Source organism: Phyllostomus discolor, chromosome 5 (genome assembly GCF_004126475.2).
Source record: "Phyllostomus discolor isolate MPI-MPIP mPhyDis1 chromosome 5, mPhyDis1.pri.v3, whole genome shotgun sequence".
Classification (NCBI taxonomy): Eukaryota; Metazoa; Chordata; class Mammalia; order Chiroptera; family Phyllostomidae; genus Phyllostomus; species Phyllostomus discolor.
Genome location: NC_040907.2, coordinates 42,598,062 through 42,625,092, shown reverse-complemented (window position 1 = coordinate 42,625,092; position 27,031 = coordinate 42,598,062). Strand labels below are relative to the sequence as shown.

At 40.2% G+C, this 27,031-nt stretch overlaps 1 protein-coding gene across 11 annotated transcripts in view; it reads right to left on the bottom strand.

The window, feature by feature from the left end:
* Positions 1-27,031, bottom strand: part of FGGY (FGGY carbohydrate kinase domain containing) — a 390,193-nt gene that overhangs the window by 283,961 nt on the left and 79,201 nt on the right. Inside the window, exon 1 of one of the 11 annotated variants that reach the window (XM_036026186.1) lies at positions 26,571-26,778. The exons of the other annotated variants lie outside the window; for them this stretch is intronic. Coding sequence (XP_035882079.1) covers positions 26,571-26,587 — 17 coding nt within the window. The 5' untranslated portion in view covers positions 26,588-26,778. Of the gene's footprint in view, positions 1-26,570; positions 26,779-27,031 lie in introns of those variants that run through there. 11 annotated transcript variants of the gene reach the window in all.

Genomic DNA, 27,031 nt, shown 5'->3' with positions numbered 1-27,031 from the left:
CCCGGAAGGAGCAGCTGAACCTGCAGCAAGCCCATCCAAAAACAGGACCCGGAGACAGCAGGCAACAGGCTCCCTGTCAGGAGGGGTCAATTTATTTACTTTCAGGCACGTGGACTCCTTTACATGGCCATATTTGTAAATGATATTACAATGTCTTCAGTGTAAACACAAAACATTCACAATTTGTACTGTGCTTCTCTGTGATTCAGAGGATGGCGTGGGTGAAGCAAATGTATCCAATACAAAGAAGATTAAAAATCTGTATGGGAAAGATGTGTTTTCAATATCCTTGAGTACTTAGCAAGCATCATTTTATATCTAGATGATACTATAATTGAAAATATGTAAGTTTATCAGTTTACTAGAAGAGGTTAGCTATAACCAATTCTAGGTAATTCTAGTTTATTACTTCTTCTACTTCTTATGGGTTTATTTATGCCATAGAATTGTTAATTTTTTTCTAACTCTATTGAGAAATAGTTGACCATATAATTGTATATACTTAAACTGTACAACATGAGAACTTGTTATACATATATATTGTGGAATGATTACTGAGATCATACGCATGTCGCATAATCTCCTATAATACAGATGAGCAATTTCTTATTTTGTACTAATGAAAAGTGTTGTTTTGCAATAACATTGCCCGCTTCAAATTACCACTCTGCCACCTGCTTTGGAATGACGTGGACACATTATAAGCTTTCTTCAAGTCTCAGTTTCATTATCTATAAAAATGGGTATAATATTGGAGACTTGGCTGTACCGCTTCCAAAGCTCATTGAAAACTGAATTAAGGTTGTAATAAAAAAAGGAAAAGAAGGAGGTTCTTTGAAAAATGTTTAGCAAGTAACAAACAAGACAGGGTTGGACTTCTGAATATGCAGTTTACGAGCAAGGCAGTCATCAAGAATGAAGCCATGCTTCCACCTGGCTCTCTGGGTAGAGATGGTCAGTCATGAAGGTGGACCAGGCAGGACAGGGGCGAGTTGTTAGGGAATCTGAATCTAGGACATGCTGGTAGGAGACAGCTGTGAAAAGCTATGTAACAATATCCAGTGGCTAGTTATATTTAGAAGAAAACTGCTGGAAATACAGATTTGGAAGTCACTGGCCCATAAATTATATCAATAAAACTGAGCCATGTATACTGAGTTATCCCAGAAAGAATATTTCAGCAGAAGTTACAACCCAGTGCTCCAAGGACCACATCTGGAACACAGACTTGTTTTGTTTGCCCCCCCCACCCCCAGAGTTTTGAAAAAGTTTCAACCAACATATAAAAATCTTAAGATTGTGAATATTTTTAAAGGCTGGATTTCTAACTTGTCTTGAGAAATCAGAAGCCTTTGTAATCTGAGGCCAGTGCTTGGTGACACACTCAGCTGGAGCTCATTTCAGGAGGCCCTCTTGAGACCAGGTTCACGGTCATAGTTTGCCATGGCTGCCCTGTATACACGGTGTCTGCGTGGGCAGTTATCCGAGCCTGTGCCTCCCATTTGCTACCTTCTGAGGTCCTTTAGAAAAATGAGTGTGTGGCTCCTGTTGTACAATCCTGGCAGAATGAGAGGAGCAGAAAACAAATTTCTGAAGCCTCTGAAAACTCACGTACAGAGCCTCTACAGGAGGGATCTATGAATAAAGCCCTGGAAGAAGTGTCAGAAAGGTGCAAGCATCTGCTGTATCACCAAAGCCAAGGGAATTTATTCCAAGAGATCCAAGAGATCATGGACTCTGCCTTAATCACTCTTTGCCTGGCATCAGCAAGTCTTTTCAGTGTCAACTTCAAAATATATCCCAAATCCAAACACTTCTCATCATCTTTAAGACTGTGGTTCAAACCAACATCATTTCTTACCTGGATTGTTGCAATGGCCTCTTATCTGTTCCTACTCTTATCTCCCCACAACCCATTCTCCACACTACAGCAAGAAATTGCTCATTAAAACATAAATCATATTATGTCACTCTTCTGCTGAAACTATCCAGTGTCCTCCCATTACATTTAGAAAAAATTCAAACTCTGAAACACACTTTATCAGGTGTTACAAAGAGTATCCCTTTTCTACCTGTCTTGGCCACATCAACAACTAGTTCCTTCCTCACTGTATCTGATCACATTGGCCTCCTTGCTGTTCTTCGAACAGGTCAAGCATACACACCTGCTTCGGGCCCTTGTACCGCTTCCTCCCCCTGAATGGATCACTCTGCCCTCAGTTCATTTCTTCTCATTGGTCCTTCCTCAGTTCACATGTCACCTCCCCAGAGAGTATGTACTGATCATCTCAACACCATTCCTCATTTGACCCACTCTCTACCCCTCTCCCTGTAGCATTTTCTTCAGAGTACTTCATTCAGCTGGATTATTTTGTTTTATTCGGTTATTTCATGCCTCCTCTGCTACAGTAAGTTCTATGCAGTCAAGGTGTTTGTCTTCCTGTATACAATGTCTCACATATATAAACTCTCAATAGGGAATATTTAAATGGAGGAATGAATTGACATAAATGCATGAATTAATGTGATATTATAGACATTAAGGGATTATAGGGAATAAATATTAAATACAGCATGTCTTCACCTGGATTCCTAAAAATGCAGATCCTGAGCAAGAGGATTTATGTGCCAGGTCTGCGTTAGGCAGTGCAATCTCAGGGGTCACGAGAAGAGTGATGAAAGGCAGTGAAACCACATGAAGGAGAAGGCAAGATGAAGCTGCATTATCAAGCTGGCCCCACTATGTGTAATTAATTCTCCATCTCACAGGACCATCCACGACCTCCCCACTCCAATCTCCTGAGCTATACAAACTATTTCAGGACCATCCATATGGGCAGGGAGGGAGGACTAATTTCCCCCACATGTCCAAGTTGTGCATGTGTGGGCAGACAGTGAGATCCAGAGGTGGCACTGACAGGGAAGCCTCATGGAACCCATGGCCAGCATGCAGTGCGAGATGAGGCACTATTGGTTTACACCTGCAGGATGCCCTTCAGAGCCCATGCCAATGCCAACCTGGTTGCCTTGAGGGTAGCTGGAGCAACAAATGATGCAGCTTTTGTTTACCATCCTCCCGAGAGGACTGGATATGAGGCATAAAAGGTGTCTGATACACAGCAGTATAAGACCCCAAAACACCCACTGCTTTAGCAATGACCTTGACAACAGCAGTGTCAGCGCACTGGGGAGAGCGGAAATCATGTCACAGTGGATGGACACGTGACTGCGAGGAAAGGAAGCAGAACAGCAGGAGCAGGCTTCTCTCAGGGATCTCTGCAGAGCCAGCTGATTCCAGGGCTGAAGCAGGAAAGGACTAAGTGACATGCTACAGTGCCAGAAAGTAAAGACGGGGACAAGTCAAAAGGACACAGAAGCCTACTTGAAGGGCCTCCTAATGGTTAAATCTGTGACTATATGAGCAACAAAATAGTGACAATAATGATTATAACCAATAGAATAAAATAAAGTAAAACATAAGAATAAAAATTCATATGTACCCTAGTGATATCAATAACTAATTGAAAAAATAAATAAATGGGAAACAAAGGGAAAATCAGTATATAGAGTTCCAATTAGTAAATATAGAAGGAATTAGAAACAAAGAGAAATACCATCTGGAAAAACTACAGGAATAATAATTTCAGAGAAGAATTAATAATAGATGCCAACATTAGTGGGCAGAGTCATGATAGGAAGCACAATATCTGTATGGTCTCGAAGTATCTCCCCAGAAAGTCATTAGTATTTACAAAAGGGAAAACAGACACTTTACATTGGAGAAGATGCAAGACACTGCCTTAACCAAGTGGCATCACCAGTTAACCGGTAATGGGACAAACCAGCATCACGTGCCTCCTGCTATGATGTCCTGTGAAGAGCACAGCATTACTGTGGTTTTCCTGCCAAAATTGCATAACCTGAATTTAATCCCAGGGAAATATCAATCAAACTGAGGGACACGATACAAAATAACTATCCAGACATTTCAAAATGTCACTGTCATAAAGGAAAAAACTGAGGGACTTTCCCAAATTATGAGAGACAAAGATGATATGATAACTAAATGCACTGTGTGATCCTAGATTAGATTCTGTCCCACAAAAAGAGACAGCAGTGAGATAACTGGCAAAACTAAAATAAGGTCTTTAGATTAGGCAATAGCATTGTTTGGATGTTAATTACCTGACTTTGGCGATTGTACAGTGATCACGTGAAGCACTGGTGTGAGGCAGAAGAACAGGACCTGATGGGAAGAGGTTCACAGAAGGTCCCAATAGCACCTGAAATTAACCTAATTTTTCAGCAGGTGATAGGTGGAGAGATAATTCTGTACAAATAAATGTGGCATGTTATTTTTTTAATTAGAGAAAACTTAAAAATCCAATGTAAGTACAATGAGTGTCATTATGTTCTTCTAGATTCTGTTGTCTAAGCTTCAAAGTCCTGTTCTGTCTTGCAAAAACAATGCAAGAATTAGAAAGTTGTAAAAGACATACTAGTACCTAAGACTTTCTCCTTGATGTAAACAGATGGTTTGTAAGACAACTGAAACAGGAAGAATCACTTCTAAGCCACATGAATCAATGTTCTTTAAGTCCCTGTCTCCATAGCACTACTATAAATCATCTCATGTACCACTTGAGGTCCCCACAGGCTCCCATAGATATATGTCTCATTTGCTGGGTGAAAGTAATATAGTTTTGCTACAAGAAATCTTATTCAAATCTGTACTCCTCCACTTAACAGTAGTATGAGGTTGGGAAAGCAAGTGACTCAATGTCACTGAGTGTTTCCACATCTGTAAATTAAGGAAAACTTTGGAGTGGTTATGAGATTGACCAGAAGTGATATGCAATATGATCAGGTAACCGTGCCTGGTACATACAAATACTCGCATGTGGAAGCAACATCCCTCATCACTGTTGGTGCTATCTTTGTTTCTGAGGACATGTGGACTAAGAAAGCAATCCTACCGCTGCTTTAAGTCCCTATAATAATGAAAATGAAGTGAGACTGCAATAGCACATGAAACACAACACCTCTGCACCGATGGCCACATATCTACCACTTCTATTCCGAGTGGCGCCATACCAGTGCACCCTCCCCTAAGGTGGAAAGCTGGTATGCTGGAGTTGGCAAAGCTCTGGAATCACACTTGCCACACAAATCAAGAAGGAAAGAAGCACTTGGTGAAAGAGAAAGACGATCTACAAACTGGTTAATCCACACTCATTGTCATCCTGGTTATACCTTAAGTTTCCTTCGCCTCCCAGAGCTTTGATTTCCTCGCTTGTAAAATGAAAACAGGACCACGTCTTTCAGGGTTGTTGTGAGGGTGGACTGAGGTATGAAATTATTTTCCATAGTACCGGGCACACATGTGAAGATCGATACATACAAGCTGGAGCTAAGGGAAGTTGTATGGAAACCCCCTAAGCCTCCTCACGCCTCCTGCTCCTTTTCTCAAGAGCCTAAATGATGGCTGAGTGTTCAAGGCTCAGGGTCTGGAAGCATTTATCCCTTCAATCCTTTCCTGTCTGAACCATCCATGGCCCTGGCTCCTGGGCCCCTCACAGAGGAAGTAAAAGTCCACACTGTTCTTTCCACGTGAAGGCCGAGTGACAGTGCCCTGATGCTTTCTAAAGTCCACACCTCTCCCAAGCTGCACCGCAACGTCTGCCAATGTTTTCTGAAGCCCACATCCTAAAGCCTCTGTTTCATCGTCCAAAACAGTCTAAAAAAAAATAATTCCATGTGTACATTAGACTTTCCACACTTCTGAAAGGATGGATTCCAATGTCATACTCTTGACTTTGGAGGAAAATCTGAGGACAAAAGGGGGATCAGAATTGTGCGATGGGGAGAATGGAGATTTGAAAAAGAAATTAGGTCAAGGTTACAAGGATAAAAGTTAAATAAGGAAACAAAAGCCCAGTTAAAGCTGCCATGCTTGAAGTGACAAATAAAATCCAACACTTCATAGATCTCTAGAGCCCGCGAGACCAAGAAAGCTCTGAGGCAGCTCACATGCACTTGAACAACAGGCTAATTTTCAAGCAGGAATCAAAGTGGCAGGGGCCCCCGGACAAACAGGTTAAAAGCTCAAGCCTGCGCCTGGTCTCAGAGAGGTAAAAGGAATGCAGACTGCCTCCAAACACACCCGCCGTTTGTTTTTTCTGCCACCTTTCCAACGGTCATGTCTGGAGTGAGGATAAACAGTTCTGGGGGAAAAAAGTGATGTGAAGTACAGACTTTAAGAAAATAAAACATTAAAAGAACATTTCTTAAAGAGTTATATGTGTGCCGGCATATACAAACACACACACACACACACACACACACACACACACAGGTATGCATGTGTGTAAGTCAAAGTTATCTAAACTTCTGTATGCTTTCAGGTATAAATCACGAGGGCTAAAACAAGCTTTTGAGATGCTATAGTTTTTTAACAAGATCAAAAATTGCGAAAAAGCCATTCCAAGAACAGAGAAGGGTACCTGGGCAACACTATAGTTTAATTTAATAAGATTAAACTAAGTGCTTTTGGTTTTTATTAACGGCATACTTTGTTCCAGGTTGTTTAGAAGTGTACTTGGAAAGCCCCAGACAGAGACCTAAGAACACGAGGAGAGTGCAGGGAGAAACACCTTTCATGGCAGCACCCCCCCCCCCCCACTGCCAGTCCACATGCTGTCCCACTTTATCTGCACAACAAACCTAAGAGGTAAATAAATATCAGATTCCCAGCCCACACAGCCTGCAAGTGGCAGAGCCCATTCTGCTTGCCCCAGAATCTGAGGGGATTTTCCCATCACAAATACACTGCCTCCCAGTGAAATGCCAAAACTCAGAAGCGATCATTCCAGTATTGCTATGAGGACAGAGAAGTGTCCCATAGCCTCAGGACAAGAAACTACCACAGCAAAGGAAAAAGCAAGCTTTCCTATGATCTCCACTTTAGCATAAACAAAAACAATAAACCTTTTGGTCCAAGAGTTAAAGCAAGAAGATGAACAATTTGCATGTGGCAGGTGATAAATATTTAATGCCCCTTGGTACAGAAGTTCTTCAAAAATGTCTTTCAGCTCTAAAGGCCTTTATGTTAATCCACACTTCAGGGGGTGCAGCCAAGGCTGGAAGAAGATACATTTTTAATAAGGACTGTGTCAAAACAAGAGGCTCGGAATGGAGTATAGAACCCACAGGGGATCTCATGCTCTTGGGAGAAAGGGTCCTAATGTGAAGAAGGGAATAAAAAGTATATAATCTCTGGAATGAGGCCCTGTAAGAGCCCTGTCAGAAAAAAATATCAGAATAAATATTTTTTCTCCCTCAGTGGCTGAGCTAGTCAGGTTTAGGGAATCATATTCCAGACAAAGAAGCTCAGAATGAGAGGCATGGGCTGCTTTCCCACCGTCTACCTATGGCTTCTTGGCTGCTTCACTGGTGCAGGTCTCAGAGCTCAGCAGCACACAGTCAACACCTATGGCCCTGGCACCACCCCTTCCTCCACCCCATTCTCCGTTGATCTCATACAGCATTGATCCCTTGCTACCATTCTCTCATTTTGTTTTTGTCTTGCCTTGGCTTTTGAACATGATGCTTTACCCAGGGGCCAGGGAAGAAACAGAGATGAGCAACATCAGGAAGTTGCTCCCATTGGCCAGCTGAAAGGACAATGGGAGAAGGTACAAGTACTCAAACCCAAGAGCCAGAGTTACCCAACAGAAGCCATGGGAGCCTGCCCAGCAGCGGGGCCAGCCCCAGAGTGAATGTGGCCACTGTTGGTGATGTTGCCCAAGGTAGAAGAAACAAGAAAGAAAACCTCTGGCTTCCATCTGCCTCCTGCTCTCCTACCTCCCACGTGTGTCAAAATGTCGGAAGGCAGGGGTCTGCCCTGTGGAACGCAGCACAGAGAAAGGCAAGGGCAACAGATGGATCTGCATGCAAATGGGCAAAAGGCCAACACAATTGCTAAGTTAAGAGATGTGCCCCAGCAAAGTATATAGTGTGACACCATATTGCTAAATATAGGCAAATACAATTGAAGCAAAGAGTATATATGTCCAATACACAATACAGAGATTGAGCTATTGAGGTGGAAAGATCAAGAAAGACAGAGCAAAAAGAGTAGAAAAATATACAATGCATTCTCATTATTCTGGATATTTATGTTTAATATGGTCTCAGCAAATGCTGAACTCACAAATACTGAAACACTGTTCCTAAGGGACACACAGGGTGAGGTTCCTGAGAGCCTCCAGTTACAACTTCAGCACCTGATCAATACACAGCCTTGTTTTACGTGTGCTGATTCATTAACATTGAACTCGGGGCCAACAGCATTTAACTCAAACCCGAATGAAGCTTATCTAACAAGTGTTATTTTCTCCATAAGGCACACTGCAGCCTTTTTACACTTAAGAAACACAGACAGCACTTGGCTTGGGGGTCATTTTAAACAGTGAAATCACCAACGAAAAACACAAAAAATGTGACATCAATAAACCACAAAAAAGAGGCCCTTGTTTACAGTATAAGAGTGGAAAGAAGAATGCAAAGGGTCGTCTTGCTTGACCTCAGCTGGGTATGTGCACACTGAACGACTCAGAAAGTTCCCACCACTCTGCTCATGCCTGAGACTGTGCATGAAAGTGCCTTAGGTATTGACTTGGGGGTTACTAATACATTTTAACGAGTGAGTTTGCAAATACAGAATCTGCAGATAATTAGAATCAACTGTACATCAGCATGCTCAAGGAAAAGGAAGTTGTCCCTGGGTGGTAGGAGATGATTCTTTTTGTTTCATTATGTATTTTTCCTTCTTTTTTATTTTCAACTGTTGCCTGCCTACTCTACATTAAAATTCTAATTAAATGGTGATAGGATTATAAATTTAAGATCCCCCTCACACAAAAAAAAAAAAAAAGAAAAGAAAAACTAGGAGCAGAAGCATTAAGTAAAATCATTAGCCTCGCAGGAGAACATCCAAAATGAAACCCCAGGGAGCACAGCAAGTCATCCTCACTATGTGCTGGGAGAAGCAGTCCTCCGGTGTCCCCAACTCCAAATCTCCCCCACTCCTCCAGCCAAGGACCCAAGGTGGGCAAAATGGTAAAGCAGACCATGTGGCAGGCTAACAGCAGGAGAGGCATCTGAGCTACCTTCCTGCATAGATATCAAACACTCCCAGGGAACAACTGAGCCTGGATTCAAGGACACACTCCTTCCCCATCCATCTCTCTCTTATGTTCATTTGATGTTTACTCACGAGATGATGTGAGTCTCTCTCAGTACAATTCAGAAAATATGGCTTGAACCTCTATTGTATATAAACTACTGTACAAGATGCCAGAAGGAATAAAACATGATTTGGTCATATATCATGCTTTACCTGTTCTGTGACTAATCAGTGTGTCTGGATCCCTAATTATGCCAACTTATATTCATAAATGGCTTATATTTATAAGATGCTTTATAAAATTCTTAGACATACATTATCCCCTGGCTAACTGTCTGTGTAAATAATTAGTATCCCTCTGGCACTTACGCATACCTCTGCTGTAGCATATCACATTATTGGATTTATTTATTGGTCTATTTTCCCTCTGCTCTTTGAGCTAGCTTTTTGAGGACAGGCACTATCCCAGAAGGCCTTTGATAATCTTTGTGGAATTACTAAATTCAGATTAAATCCTTACAACAACATTGAAGTAGGAATTCTTTAATAATTTGTACAGATAAGAAAAGAGGATCAGAGAGGTGATTTGTCTCAGATCACGGCTGGGAAGGAGCCTGGCTCCAGGCACAGCGCTCCTTCTGTCCTCCCAGAGCTGCCGACGCTGAAGCATCTCCAGGGTGCACGTTACAGAAAGTGACATGAGTCCAGCTGAGTTTGGAAGCACAGCTTTGTTTAAAAGAAAAAACAACATATCCATCTTTTTTTTTTTTACCAGACATTGAGGAAAGTAGGGGAGAAAAGACTGCACCTGATTCTGCTTTCTGTGTTTGTGTTCCAAATAGTAACAGTACAGGATCCTTCTAGTTTTAGCATGAAGATTCAAATAAAACATGTCCACTGAGTTTATTTCAGATGTACAAACCTCTGGAGACTGAAAAAAAAATACAAAACCTAATTTATGAGATTCTTCAGCTTCAAACCAGGAATAACTAAGCTGCAAATTTGAAAAGGCATCAGAATAGCACAAAAGCATAGTAATTTAGCTCTCTGTTCTTTCCTTATGCCATTAACGACCAACTTTTAATCTTTAATCCTCGTTCACTAAGCTGCTTTTACTGTCCCATCTGCTCTTCTTACTACTCATGCCTTCAGGTTCTTATAATTAAATTCTAATTAAAGTTTAAGGCATGTAATAAAGAAAACACTTGCGGAATGCCTTTGATTCAAGAGGCCAAAATAACATTTCAGCAGTCTAAAAAAAAAGAATTATATTCTTTTGCTTAACAAGCATCTTTAAAATGGAATTAAAATAGGAGAGTCTAATCTTCCGTGATTTCCCCAGCCACACATTTTGCAAATACATTCATCACGATGCGTTAGATTGAAGTCAGCTGAAAACATCACGTCGCGAACCTTGCCCGGCATGCACGGTGTGGAGGTGAGCTCAGTGGCCATGCATAGAGCAGAACTGTCACAAGCATCTCTGTGGTACCTTGATGCACTGATGTCACTGTGTATCTAGTATGAATCCTGAATACTAAGAGAAGAGCGTTCTCACTCATCTAAGCTCTCACCAAACTCAGTCAAGCCTACCTTTCCAGCATCTCCCAGATCTCTCCCCACTTTAACTACAGTTCAGTCTTCCAACATCCCTGGGAATACTGCAATGCTTCCCATCCACCCACCTCAGTCCTTTGCTCCAATCCACACACCACACCCCCTGGCTGACAGCTACTTTTCTTAAGCATTATTTGCAACAGTTTGCCCCACTCTGGCTACATGTTAAAATATGAATAATAACAATTATTGTTAATTAGCTAATTATATGTATTATAGAATTAATAATAATAGTTGATGTGCCAGACATTGTTCTAAGTGTTTTATATTATTATTCTATTATTCAAATGCTCATAATCACCCTACAAGGCATGTTCTATTATGATTTCCAATCAGAAAACTGAGGGGCAGGAAAGCTCAGGTGTTCGCTCAAGACTTCAGAGGCATGCGGCAGTGGGGCCAGTAGTCCTGACATAAACACTCGAAACCCCAAAGGCTGAGTAAAGCACATGAGGACATCCTGATCTTCTCTCCAAATGTTCCAACACATGACCTGTGTTCTGTGTTCTGGTTATGCCAACATGCTCACAACACACCACGGCCCAGCATGCTTATACCTTTGCACATGTTGCCTTTCTGCCTGGTGATGCTCCTCTTCCACTGGCAGATCTTGCTCATCCCTCATTTCCTATCTTGTGAGGCCTTTTCAGACTCCCTGGACATAGCTCATCACTCCTCCCCCTTTTGTTAATGCAGCATCTACAAACACCAGTCATGGTGTTAATTGCATTGCAACTGTGACTGTCTTGGGGGAGCCTGGCTTTCATCTCAGAGTCCACTAAAGGCAAGGGTCTTCACCATGTTTTGATAAATGTGTGAGGAATAAAGAAAAGGATGGTTCTCTAAATTTCTACATTGAACATACACAGAGCATGGTCTAGTCTTACCAAGTCAATACTAGAAAAATGTTACCCTCTGGTATGATTTATAGAAAGAAAAAAAAAGAAAAAAGAAAAGAAAAGAAGAGAAAAGAAAAGAAACTTACTTTATAACCCCAAAGAACATTTATAAAACTCTTCCAGAAGCATCCAACTCACTGGTAACTGATTCCTTGTCCTATTTTCTGACTGTCAAAATGCATTAGTTCCTTTCTTCCATGACCCTATGATTTATGAGGAGCCCTATCCAGACCACAGCAAGGAGGCAAAACACTAGACTTGGACTCAGTCAGACAAGGCAGCCTGGACTTCACTATGCTACTTGTATCCGAGCTTTGAGTCTAGAGCCCTGAAAAGTCCAGGGCCACCATACCCTGGCTTCTCTGACCCTTGCCCTCTCTGTCAGATGAGGTCTAAACAACTGAGCATCTTACCTGTTACTTGATTTGCATTCCAGGGTGGGGACCACTGAGACTGCAGCGTTTATCTTGACACTGTGAGCCTCTTCCAGGGGGGTTGACCCCTCCCACCCCCAACCTGCCACTATCTTGGTTCAGTTCCAAGTGGACCAGCCATTCTGAACCACAGAACTGATACCTGCTCTAAATGTTCAGTGCCCCTCTTGCCTGCAGGTCCCTAAGCCTTGTCTCCCACTCAGTGAATAAATACCAGGCACAATACTAGGTCTTTTATGTAGCTGTATCTCAAATACTTCAAAAGCTTCTTGCAAAAAGATATAATTATATTAATTAATCCAACTAACAAATCTTTATCAAATGCCCATTATGTGAGAGGCAGCACAATGAAGCTAGGTGACATACCCACTGTTACACAACTGATGAGTAGCAGAAGTAGGATATGAAAACAGATATTTTTATCCCTATGATATGCCCTAGCTCTAGGTCCTCTGTCTCTGACCGTTAAGAACCTAATCAACAAAACAAGCAACCAAGCAAAATATAACGAGAGACACTGAAATAAAGAACAAACTGACAGTAACCAGAGGGGAGAGGGGTGAGGGGAGATGGAAAATGGGGGAAAATAGGGGAAGGGCCATCAAGGAACATGTATGAAGAACACATGGACAAAGCCAAAGGGGGTAGGTTTGAGGATGGGAGGTAGAGATGGGTGGGGTGGGTGGGATTGATAGGGAGGAAATGGAGACAACTGTACTTGAACAACAATTTAAAAATTATTAAAAAATAAGTCAAGAAAGAAAAAAATAGATGAAGATGTATTATAATAGGAAAAGTCATGCACTCAGAAATCTAAACATCACTATCATGGTATATAAGTATGCAAGGCTAACCCAACCTTTCACCAGACTACAGTCTATGTTTCCATGCTCAGCCCACTCCACACTATCCACTGTTTACTCAACATGGAGTGAGTTTTCACAATTTCATTTATGTTCATGGTTTTGGCTATAACGTCCTGTCTTCACCTGTCCACTGTATTCACCCCTAAAGATATAGCTCATTCACTCAGTATTCTATATTTATTAAATAACTGCTAGGTACCATATCCTGCACTGACGAAGATATGAAATTTAGCCCCTGCCTTTAGAGAGCTTACAGCCTAGTCATGGGTAAAGATGAGCAAATAAATTAAAACACAGTTAGTACATTCTATGGTAGGGGTAAGACAGGCTGCACAGCAGTTCAAAGGAAAGGCCTGGATCCCAGGATTGGTTCCTCATCATCAAATTGAAACCGATCTCACCACTACTCACGTTCCTTACTATACTGTTCATTCTGCAGTCATAACATTTTTCAAACTGAATTATAATTTATTATGATTATTTATCTTCATCTCTAGAATCAGTTTCTTGAAGGAACTGATTTGCTTAATAGATGAATACTTAACTGAGTGACCTGCAGAACTGTAGTGGTTATAAGCCTAAGTTTTATCATTTAAATCCTGGGAAGCACTTACTAGCCATGTGACCTTAACAGGTTACTTAACATCTTGGCTTCTCAACATTGTCCACATATCTGAAATGGAAATGGGCCAGGAATATACTGAAGTTTAGCATGGCAGCAGTATTTACCCAAAGTCACTATCAGTATTGTCTTTAATCTCAGTCTTTGGCATTGCTTATTTCAATGTCAGTCCTGGTGTTGATCAAAGACAATGATCATCACTAGGGTCTCCAGTACTATAAAGCAGTAAGGGATTTGTTGTCAATATCATAATTTTCACTATTACATATAATTTAGAAATTTAAATCCAACTTGGGATATAAAAAATATCTTCATGAGCTTCATATGTTAAAGATGTTAGTTGATATGCAAACATATTTATTATTACGGAAGCAATATGTACTTAATGATTTTGAAAACTGTTCTTATGTATAAAATCAATTAAAGAAATATAAAATAATTTCATATGACAATAGATGGATATCAAGAGAGAAAGAACAGTAGCTCGTTGACTTAACAAAGAACTACCATTTTTGAGACTATAAATCCATATGAAGAGTTAAATTATATAAAACAAAGTACTATTGAAAATAAGATTATATCAGATTTAGAATCTTTATGACACTGGTTCTATAACTCATAATATAAAGTAACACTATAATAAAGAATTACAGATAATACTGGTTAGTTCCACTTATATCAAAAGTCTTCCAACGAAAAGTTCCATTTAGGAATCTCTCATAGCTTACATGAATTATAAGCAAAATGTCCAAAAAGAAATGTTCCAAAACCAGATAAAAACACAACAAAGAAATAAAACTACAGGCCAATATCGTTGATGAATATAGACACTAAAATTCTCAACAGAATGTTGGCAAACTACATACAGCAATTCATTAAAAAGTTCATACACCATGATCAGGTGGAATTCATCCCAGGAATGCAAAAATGGTACAATATTCAAAAATCAATAAACGTAATGCATCACATAAAGAGAGACAAAGATCACATGATCATATCAATAGCTGCGGAAAATCATTTGATAAGGTACAGCACCCACTTATGATAAAAACACTCAGCAAAATGGGAGTAGCATGAGCATACCTCAACATAGTAAAGGCTATATATGAAACCTACAGCTAACATCATACTCAACAGGCAAAAACTAAAAGCTTTCCCACTAAGATTAGAACAAGACAAGGATTCCACTTTCACCACTTCTATTCAATATAGTACTGGAAGTCCTAGACACAGCAATCAGACAAGAAAAAGAAATACAAGGCATCCCGATTGGAAAAGAGGAAGTAAAATTGTCATTGTTTGCAGATGACATGATACTGTACAGAGAAAACCCTAGAGACTCCACCAAAAAACTACTCAACCTAATAAGTGAATTTGGCAAAACAGCAGGATACAAAGTCAATATTCAGAAATTGAAGGCATTTTTGTACACCAACAACAAAATATTCAAAACAGAAATAAGGAAAAAACTCCCATTTGATACAGCAACAAGAAAAATAAAGTACCATACTTTTGGACCATAAGATGCACCTAGGTTTTAGAGGAGGAAAAGAGAAAAAAAAATTTTGAAGCAAAAAATGTGGTAAAGTATTTAATAACATAAACAACATAATATTTTACCAATGTGAATGTAAACAGAACTCAACAGCAGCATTAACAACCATTATTCCTCCCAAATTTGGGAGAGAAAAGAGTGCGTCTTATAGTCTGAAAAATACAGTACCTGGGAATTAACCTAACCAAGGAGGTAAAAGGCCTGTACTCAGAAAACTACACAACACTGAAGAAAGAAATTCAATAAGATACAAATAAATGGAAGCATATACTGTGTTCATGGATTAGAAGAATTAACATCAAGAAAATGTCCATACTGCCCAAAGCAATTTATAGATTCAATGCAATCCCTATTAAAATACCAATCATATATTTCACAGATATAGAACACTTCAAAAATTTATATGGAACCACAAACAACCCCAAATAGCCTCAGCAATTTTGAGAAAGAAGAACAAAGTAGGAGGGATCACAATACCTGACATTAAACTATACTACAAGGCCACTATAATCAAAACAGTCTGGTACTAGCATAAGAACAGACATGTAGACCAATGGAACAGAATAGAACAGAAAGAAACAAACCCATGTCTCCTATGGTCAATTAATAGTTGACAAAGGGGGCAGAAGCATATAATGGAATAAAAACAGCCTCTTCAACAAATGGTGCTGGGGAGATCTAGACAACTCCATGCAAAAAAATGAAACTCAGACACCAACTTATACCATACACAAAAATAAACTCAAGATGGATAAAAGACTTAAATATAAGTCATGACAGCATAAAAGTCCTAGAGGAGAACACAGACAGGAAAATCTCAGATATTCCATACAGCGATATTTTCATTGATATGTCCCCTAGAGCAAGAGACATAAAGAAAAGAATAAACAAATGGGACTTTATCAAAATAAAAAGTTTCTGCACAGCTAAAGAAAACATTAGTGAAATGAAAAGGGAATCAACTGTATGGGAAAATACATTTGCCAATGATACCTTGGACAAGGGTTTGATCTCCAAAATATGTAAAGAACTCACAAGATTCCACTCCAGAAAGACAAACAATCCAACTAAAAAAATGGGCAAATGACTCGTACAGACACGTCTCCAAGGAGGACATAAAGAGGGCTCAGGAACATATGAAGGGATGCTCAGCATCGCTAGCCATCGGAGAGATACAAATTAAAACCACAATGACATGCCTCTTCAGACTGGTCAGAATGGTCATCATAAACAAATCAACAAACAATAAATGCTGGCAGGGTTGTGCAGAAAAGAGAACTCTAGTACCTTGTTGGTGGGAATGCAGACTGGTGGGAATGAAGGCACTATTCAAACAGTATGGAATTCTCTCAAAAATACTAAAAATGGAAGTGCCTTTTGACCTGGCAAATCAACTACTGGGATTATAGCCTAAGAATCACCAATTCAAAAGAACTTACGCACTCCAATGTTCATAGCAGCACAATTTACAACAGCCAAGTGCTAGAACCACCCTAAGTGCACACCAGTAAATGCGTGGATCAAAAAACTATTGTACATTTACACAATGGAATACTATGCAGCAGAAAGAAAGAAGGAGCTCCTACCCTTTGCTACGGCATGGATGGAACTGGAAAGCATTACACCAAGTGAAATAAGCCACGCAGTGAAAGGCAAATACTATATGACCTCACTTATAAGTGGAACCTAATTAACAAAATAAACAAGCAAGCAAAATATAACCAGAGGCATTGAAATTAAGAACAAATTGACAGTAACCAGAGGTGAGGAGGAAGATAGATAACAAGGGAAAGGAGAAAGGTCATCAATGAATATGTATAAAGGACCCACAGACAAAGCCAAAGGGGAGTAGGATTGAGGGTGGGAGGTAGGGGTGGGTGGAGTGGGGAAAGTTGTGGTGGGAAAATGAAGACAATTGTACTTGAACAGCAATAAAAAAATTTGTAATTCAAAAAAAAGCCCCAAAAAACAAACAAAAAAGCAAAATGTCAACCTTACAATCCCATATTTCACAAGAAAAACTCAAAAGCTGTGTATGTGAATATTGATAAATGTTGATAAATAATCTCTGATACAAGTTTTTTTAAAAATATAGAATACATAAAATAAAAGTGTTAGAGAAAAATGAGTTTCCCAAAACATATTCCTGCTGCCTTTATACTATAAGAGGACAAGTCCTTAAATATAACTGTGTGGTTTTGGAGGATGTGGCACTGATATTCAGGTGACCAGATACATCAGGGTGCATGTTTATGACATAAAGTACAATAAGGATGTTACTGGTGGGTAGTAATACATCTCAGGTAGATGGTAGAGGTGAAGTTATGTGGTAGGGGTTTCAGGAATGAATAGGCAATTGAATAAATGAAAGAAGTGGGTGCTGATCCTTCATATGGAAGATCTGACTACAGAAGGAGAAAAATAAAGCAGAGGCCCACAGTCCAACTTGTCAGTGTTTTCACTAAGGCAGGAAATATAGGCTAAAACATAATGGAATATATGACATCTGTACATACTAGTCTAAAGGATTATTGTTGCTTCTGAGTGCCAAAACTGTATGCAGAATACTAGTTCCACCCTACCCACCCAAACGTATGATTCTCAAATGCTTGGCTTTAACTGAGCCAGTTTCCTTAACAACTTTCAGAGTAAACAGAAAAGCAAAACACTAGGGCTGAGACACTTTCAGGTTTGAGTCCATGATTTTAAAGGCTTCAATTTTCCTTACATGGCACCCAGATACAGTATCCATCTACTGCTACACTGGATGAAAAGTACACATACACACAGATTCTGAAGTTCTCAGAAGTGCAAGAACCCATTACACTTTCTTTCATTCCCTACAGATATACACAGAGCATGCAGAAGAGAAAATGGAAAATTCTATTGCATACAAAGTTCTAATTGAAGGTAATAATATCCCAGTGCATCACGTCAAGAGTGCCCAATAAATGCCAAGTACTCTATGTACAATATCAAGCACTTACAAAGAGCTATTGTTATTCCTATTACAAATGTTAAAATTATGTCTTAGGAACCTAAGTAGGTAACCAAGAAGAAGAACTCCAAAGAGTCAGCTTTGCCACTACTAATTCAGCTCTTTTACTTTGGGCAAGTTTCACAACTTCTTTAAACCTTACCTTACTCATGCATAAAATCAGTATAATCATACCTACCTCAGAAAGTTAAAATAAGAATTAAGAGAAAAATAAAATATCTGTATAATGTACCAATAATGTCTGGCATTATAAGTTAATATTCAATACATGGCAACTATGTTGATTGATACTGTTATTGCCCAAGACTACACAACTAGTAAGTGACAGAGGGGCATTTAAAAAGCACATCTGACTGATTCTAAAACCAACAGGAACAATACCATGTGTTGAGAACATACCACGTGCCAGCATTACTATGCAAATATTTTACATGTATTAATACAATCCATAGTCACAATAACCCTATGGGATAGGTACTATTATTATCCACACTATATAGATGAAGAAATTAAAATACAAATGTCTCATATATAATAGCCTTGAAGGCTTACAGGCTTCCTCACCCCCAGCTTTAGGTACTTTCAATAAGACATAATTCTCACACCATGACCACATTCATTTATCCTTCGTGAGAATGCACCTGCATTTCGAAACCATATACAGCATCTCAGCTGTATTTTGGGAACAGAGGACACACAGAAAGGAACTCTGCTTCGAGTTCTTTAAGATGGGAACTATACAAACCTGTAGAATAAAATAAAAGTAATATTATTATTACTATTTTGCAAAGACATGAAGAAGTTGCAACAGGAAATTTATTGTTCTAATTAACCAATGCCATTTTGGTTAAATCAAATTAGATTTCTCTCTAGACTTTCTCTTTCATTCTATAAAATTTCTAGTCATCTGGGCTGCTTGAAATACACCAAGGAGTGATCCCAGAACCCTGTGTAAATGACCCGCTTGGCCAAATGCCCCCAGATGGACATAAGTGGAAAGGTCAACATGTCCTATTTTCCCATGGCAAATGGACTTTGGAAATACTTTTTTTCTTTTTATACTTTTATAGTCAAATGATCATGATCAACAAGAATTAGATAAAATTGACTGCAGCTGGAGAAAAATGCTGATGTGAATGGCTAAAAACATCATGTGCAGCTTGTAATAAAAGGGTACAGGACCATCATGTAAGTTGAGGTCCCACTGTCTCAACCAGTCTATAGTCACATCTCATTAAGACCAGAAGCAGCAGCTGGTTTCCCCCTAAAACAAGTCCTAGAGGAATAAAATTAGAAGGACCCTCCCCCTCCTTTCACTGTGCTCTTGAAAATATGGATTCCTTGATCTGGATGGACTTTTACAGACAGCTAAGAGGGCAGACCTGAGTACAGGTTCTGCTGAAGGTCAAAGTGCTGACAAAAACGGACGTGACTGCTGTCAAGCAAGAAGGAGCTCCCTTTGAAGTCTGAGGCTTAGATGAGCTGATTCCAGAGTGCTCTCTCTGAGTACAGCAAAGGCAAGGGTTAAAAACAAAAATGCTGCCCTGTGCCCTGAGATTTCGTCAAGTAATGCTGGGTATATTGTGCTCCCCTCGTAGGCTGGCATGGCCCAACATTAAAATCTGGGTGCAAAGGAACAATCCATAAAGCAGGGTGGTGTTAGCACTCCACTGCCTACATCCTGCAAAAGCCCACAGAAAACGTCCCTCAGAGTCCTTCTGCTCCCTGTGTCATCTGCGCAGTGCCTGCCTTGTCCTCTATTTGTACTTACCTATTTCCCCCCATGGCCTCCATTTTATTCTGTGGATAACCTCTGGCCAAACATGTTGTGCCACCAAATACTGGAGTTGTTTCTGTGCCTGTTATCATTCAGCAGTTTCACCATGTTGTTACCTGAACCTTCTCTGACTTTCAGTTTAGTAAATCAGACGAATATTCCACCTCATAAATCAGAAACACAACCCTATGTCCCTCGTCCCCACAGCCCCAGTAGCTGTGGAATGGAATACCAGTGGAATTAAGGGAAGTTCTTGCAGACTCAAATATCACAGAAATGCAATAATTTGTCTTTATTAATAGAAGGTCAAATACCATGTACCTCTGACAGTTGCATCAATATTTTTACAGTCCTTGGGTCTTGACTTGCAGCAATGGCCTCTTTAACACACATACACACAAAAAAACTTCAGTCTCAATCCTGACATTGTTAAATCACTTTTAGAATGCCTTTTTGAAACCAAGGAGATTTAAGACATAAGGTGTTCAACCTGGTGCCTGGTTTTCCCTGGAATTGGACCTCCCGGAAATCTGGTCCTTGGAATAGCACCTATTTTGGAGGACCCTGGAGCCCTTGTTGCTCTGTAAAACCTGCAATCAATTTCTTAGAACACTCTCTGGTGAAGATGCAAGTGACTAAATTTAGTGCTTATAGCTTCTCCTTAACACAGATCCAACCTGAATGACTTAAATGCTCATCTTGTGCCTCAATAAATCTTACATCGTTATCATGATGTAGGTAATATTACCCCCATTGTACAGATAAAGGAGCTGGCTTTCAGCAAGCTTACTTTCTTAAAATTACTTCTGTAAAGAGGCTGAACCAGGATTCCAGGTTCACTTCAAAGTCCAGTGCCCTTTTTCTTCTACCGTGTATAACCCAAGGGTCTTATCGGGAGCAAGGATATTTCTGAAAAGTGTGAAGACATGAAACTCAGGCTCCCCATTCACTGCTTCTGCTACCTTTCCTTTCTCTGTTACCCCTGAATCTCTGGGATCCTTCTTCACCCTTCAGTTAGAGGAAACCGAGAGGGCAGAGCTAGATGGAGAGGGTATCATATTCTTTATATTCCTAGATCCTAAAATCCATCAGCACTGAAAAAAATTATCAAGCTAGAGATCTACACAAAACCTTGAAATCTCTCAGGAAGCTTACCAAAACATTCACTGAAGCTAAAATTTAGTCCCCCACATAACACAAAAATCAGGAATAGAGAGGTGAAATATCCAAAATGTATGACTCATTTTAAGAAAAGCCAAAATATGTCACTGAAAAGACAAGACATAGCAAATGCTAGTAAGAATGTGGAGAAAAGGGAACACTTGTACATTGTTGGTGGAAATGGAAATTTGGTGTAGCCACTATGAAAAACAGTATAAAGGTTCCTTCAAAAATCAAAAGTAGAACAACCACATGACCCAGCAATTCCACTTCTGGGCACAGATTCAAAGAAAATGAAAACAGGATCTCAAGGAGATGCCTGCACTCCCATTTTCATTGCAACATTATTCACAATAGCCAAGATACGGAAACTATCTAAGTGTCCATCTGAGGATGACTGGATACAAAAGATGTGGTGTATACAGTATATACACACAATGAAACAGTATTCGGCCATGAGAAAAAGGAAATCTTGCCATTTGTGACAACATGGATGGACCTCAAGGGCACTGTGTTAAGGGAGATAAGTCAGAGAACAACAAATACTATATGATCTCACGTCTATGTGGAATTTAGAAGAACTGAACTTATATAAAGAGTGGAATGGTGATTACCAAGGGCTGGGGGTGGGGTAAATGGGGAGATCATCATCCGGTTAAAAGGCACAAACTTCCAGGCATACGATGAATATGTTTTGGGAATCCAATGTATAACACACTGATTATCATTAACAATTCTGTATTATATACTTGAAAATTGCTAAGAGAGTAAATCTTGAATGTTCTCAACAGGGGAAAAACCAGTAACTATGTGACATGATGGAGGTGTTAGCTTACAATGGTAGTAATCATTTTGTAATATATAAGATCTGTCCAGAAAAATTCCAGGCACTGTTAACACAACGAGAACGGTTTGCTCCACATGGATGTAACCTGGTAGCCAAAGTGAGTGTACTGAAATGTGCATGTATGAAGATTAATGATTTCACTGTATTAGTCAGTGGGGGTGGTAGATGCCATTGAATGAACATGTGTACTATGTGGCCATCACATTCAAAATGATTGGGGAGAACAATAAATTAGCATCAAATTTTGCATTAATCTTGAAGATTCCTCTGCAGAAACTATTCAGATGATTCAGAAGGCTGCCGCAATGGGCAACTAGTGATTGATAACTTCAACACAACAATGCACCCACTCATGCATCACATCTCATGCAGTTTTTTTGGCAAAACATCCAATCACCCAGGTGACTCAGCCCCCCTACAGACCAGACTTAGCACCCTGTGACTTCTGCCTTTTCCCAAAACTAAAATCACCTTTGAAAGAGAAGAGATTTCAGACCATTGGTGAGATTTAGGAAAATACGACAGGGGAGCTGGAGAACTGTGTGAGGTCCCATGGTGCCTACTTTGAAGGGGACTGAGGCATCATTGTCCTCTGTACAATGTTTCCCGTATCTTGTTTCTTCCTCAACAAATGTCTCTATTTTCTGTATTACATAGCTGAATACCACCTGGACAGTCCTTGTATTCGCATATCAAATCAACACAACTTGCATCTTAAACACACAATGCTACATATCAATTATGTCTCAATAAACCTGGGAAAAATTAAAAATGTATTTATTTTCTACCCTAAAAAAAGAAGAAAGCAAAAAAGCCAAAAGAGGTAAAATTCCAGAGAAAATAAATTAGTCTTGGGGAGCGGTTCTCAAACATTAGCATACATCAGAAGCTCATAAAGGATTTGTTAAGACAGGTTATTGGGTTCCACTCCCTGAGTTTCTAATTCAGGAGGTAGGGGAGAGGCTACAAAACCTGCATTTCTAACACATTTCCAGGTGATGTTCATGCTTCTGGTCTGGGGACCACGCTTTGAGAACCACTGGTTTGGGGTATATAATGATTTAATAAATGAACACTCTATTTTACAAAAATAGGTTCCTGTTGGATTCCCTTAACAATCAGTTAGCCAACAAGTGTTGATCAAATCAGTACTGATCAGAATCAATATACCACTGTGGTAAAAAGCCTGGATTCTACAGCCAACTGCCTGGGTGCAAATCCCAATTCTCTAACTATACTGTGTGATCTTAGATAAGTTCCTTGGCTTCTTTGAACCTCAATTTTTCTTATCTGTAAACTATGCATGACAATTATAGAACACACAACAGGGATACTGGCAGAATGGAAGAGGCTAGTATACCTCAAGTGCTCACAGTGGAGCCAGCATATGTTAAGTGCCCTGTTATTAGTATAAACTATTAATGCTATTATTATAATACTTTCTTCTACTTCTAGCACTGTTACTCTGGGCAAATCTCTGTGCCTGGAATTTGGGATAGAGCTGTGGATGACAAAACAAGGTCCTGAGCTCATGAAGCTATAGTCTAGCAAGGAAGACACAACTTAAATAGTTGTTTACAAAGCATTCTATGCTTAGATCAGAGGGGTAAACACAGGGAAACAAAGAGAAGAGGCGACAAAGTCATTTCAAATTAGAGGTCAATCAGGCATTAAAAAACATTTCTTCAATTGGAGTATAAACCAATGGAAAAACATGATTCTGAAACAAACTATCATGGCTTTTTAAATGTAATGGCATGAAAAGAAAAACTCTTTCCAATCAACCCTCTACATTTCTCAGGACTTAATATATGCCATGCACCCTGCACTAGGGACTGCAAAGGTGAATAAATGATCGTTTCTTCAACCAAAGGGTTTCTAAGAAAAACACACGCCAAGAAATAATTACAGTACAAGGAGAGAAGTGCTAGAAGAATCACAGGAACCATGAAAAGGAAGTATCTAACTGCCCCGAGGGGTCCGAAGGGCTTCACAAATTACCTGACGTTTAAGATGGTTCCTGAAGGATGAGCAACGGTGGGCAGAAAAGAGCTCATGGAGGACACTCTAGAGAGAGGGAACAAACAGTATGTGCAAAGGCAAGAAGACATAAGAAGGCCCAGGGATTAAGATGTCAGACACAGCTGGAATGTTGGTGTGTGACGAAGAATGACTGAAGACAGCTCTTCTCTCAGTTCTTTAAAAATATCACCAGTTTACCATATAATAAAATTTATCTGAAGCCACTTAGATGATGGTCCAAGATGGTATGGAAATAAATGAATAAGGTGATAGTCTGGGTTTTTTAATATAAGTCTAAAGTTGTCCTTGCATTATACCTTCCAGAATGTCAACGTTTCAATGGCAGACACTGGTATTAAGCTCCATCTACCTGGGTCTCATATTAGTAACAACTAATACCAAATTTATTGAATCCTCAGGATACTGTACTACAAGTTTTATACACATGAACTCTTTCAACCCCCATAACAAGCCCATGAGGTACTGATGACGGAAATGAAGTGCAGAAAAGGAAGGCACTCGTTCAAGGTCACACAGTAAATCCCAGGGCTAGCATGTTACCCTAAAGAATGATCTCACATCACTCTTCAGGGAAAATCCAGGATTTGAAGCTTTTCTATGGAGGACTCTTTAAGAAAAGGAATACAAAATTATGAATGCAAAATCAGATGTAATAGGGAATATTTAAATAAGAAAAAAGTGAAAACAAATAACCAGAGCTTTGGAGATTTAGGTCCCTTTCTTTCTGAGCTCAGAAATGCCTCCATAAAAATGCTCCCTCAGGGCATCCCTCCCTGCCTGGAACATTCTACAGCTCCCAACAACTACCAGCACACACAGGGCCCAGGCATGTGAGGGGCCCTGAAGCTGCAAGCTTCACTGTGCTCTCTTCATGGGAAGCCCCCCTCCACTGCTGCCTGGAAGTCTCTTAAACTTTTCCAAGCTATTTCAAAAATTCCAGAATTTAAGGCCAGAGGGAGATGGTCAATTCACCTACAGGACAAAAAAGGAGGTGGAAATGAGGGCAGTGTGAAAGAAACTAGGGTTTTCATCCATTCTTCCCTGTTGGACGGGCTATATCAAACCTAGGTTTGGATCCAACCTCTGCTCCTAAGTAGCTGTGTGATCTTGAACATGTTACTTGACCCCTCTGAGTCTCAGTTTCCTCATCTGTAAAAAAGACACACTATAAGGATCAAATAGGATAACATGCATTCCGCCCAGGAATGTCAGCCCCCTTCCCTCTGGATGTGTCTCTCCTGTGCTCTCTCCTTTTTCTTTCCTTTTACTTCACCCCAACTCTGACAACAGTTAGGTAGGTCCTTTCCCTGTGTCCCCAGCATATCAGTGCACACCATTCTCTTAAGAATTCAAAAAGCACTCCCTAGATATAAAGGTGAAAACAGACAGGCTTCTTGCTTCAAGATGCTCATGTCCAGTGGATAACCCCACATCAGGGAGCCCTTCTCTACCACATGAGTGAGATGCTCCCCAGGGCTGGTCGGAGCCATGCCTTATTCCAACACAGACCCTCAGACATCGGGCAGGTCAGACCCAAATTAAAATACTAAATCCACCTCCCGCCTACCAACTCTCAGCCAGTCTCACCCTGGCCCATGCGTGAACCACGCTTAGCCCTTCTCTCAACAGGCCACAGTAATGCTGGCCCACAAGTCCTCTGTATGGCTGATCAATGAAGTCTGGTTTACAGGGCGCTGGGCCCACTGTTGGCACTCACCTGTAGAACAAAAGAGAATACTGGCCTTTCCATGACAATTTAACAAAGGCAGATTTCTCCCCAGGGATGGCTTTTCTATAAAGGAAAACAGTATGCAGACCCCTGGTCCTCCACTGAACTACATTTAAAATAGCTCTTGTGAAGAATGAACACAGTGGCCATTTTTGTATGTATGTGTGCCAGCAGCAATGAATTGATTGTAATAGGAACAATGTGCACTTCTTCCCACTTCTGACAGAATAGATGACATTGTGTCGTGGGCTGGGGAGGGGGTTGGGGACCCAAGTAAAGAAACCAAGCCTTAAGGTTTATTACATGAAATTTTGATAAAAAGCACTTCGAAGCCTCTTTCCCATCATCAAAAAACCACACTGGGCAAGATCAGAGCTTAACAGCCAACAAGACCAAAAAAAAAAAAAAAATTCAATTCCTGAGATCATTTTCCTGAAATAGAAAACTACATATGTTTCTCAAATTTCACATCAAGCCACTGCAGAGGCCAGACTGCAGGGCTGAATTGGGCCAAAGTAAGTAAGAGAGAGAGAGAGAGGAGAGGAGAGGGGGATGGGCTGGGAAAGGGAGTAAACAGAAGAAAATGAGCCCATTCCCACATCACCACATTTCTCTAGCACAATCTAAACTTACAAACACCCCCAGTTTCACAGAACTTGTAGTTAGGGTTGCTTATCGGGCAGCCTTTACTTTGTCAAATTAAGACACATTGCCCTGGATTAGCAAGACTCCTAAATTCAAAATGACTTCATGGTTGGCGCAGAGTTCGATGTCTCTAGGGCCAGCCGCCAGGAACATATCCACGGCACAGCCTCCCTCCCCTCTCCATACTGACCTGCCTGACTTTTCCATAGAGACGGCAGAGCAAAATCCCAAGCAGACAGGCTGTCAGTGTTAATTAAAAGTCCAAACACTTCTTTAGAAACTATCTCCAGCTCAATATTTATACAGAACATAAGACTGTAACAGGCAGGACTGGAGAGGGGAGCGGGAGGTTGAGGGCGGAAATAAGTTTGAATGGCATTTGGAACTCATTAATTTTTAAAAGACAGGCTGCCACCCTATATAGACCCAGAGAGGTTCAAAATGTAACGAAACCAGGAAGATGAATGAGCTGAAGACTGTTTGGAAAGGCTGGGGAGAGTACTCAGCTTTTGAAAAGAACAATATCTAGACAATAATGAAGGCTGACATTTTTTATTGGTGAATGCAGTTTTGGGCACATTTTAATGACACAGGTTGACAATTTTTTGTATTTAACAAAAGGAAAAGCAATCTTCTAGATGACTTGAGAAC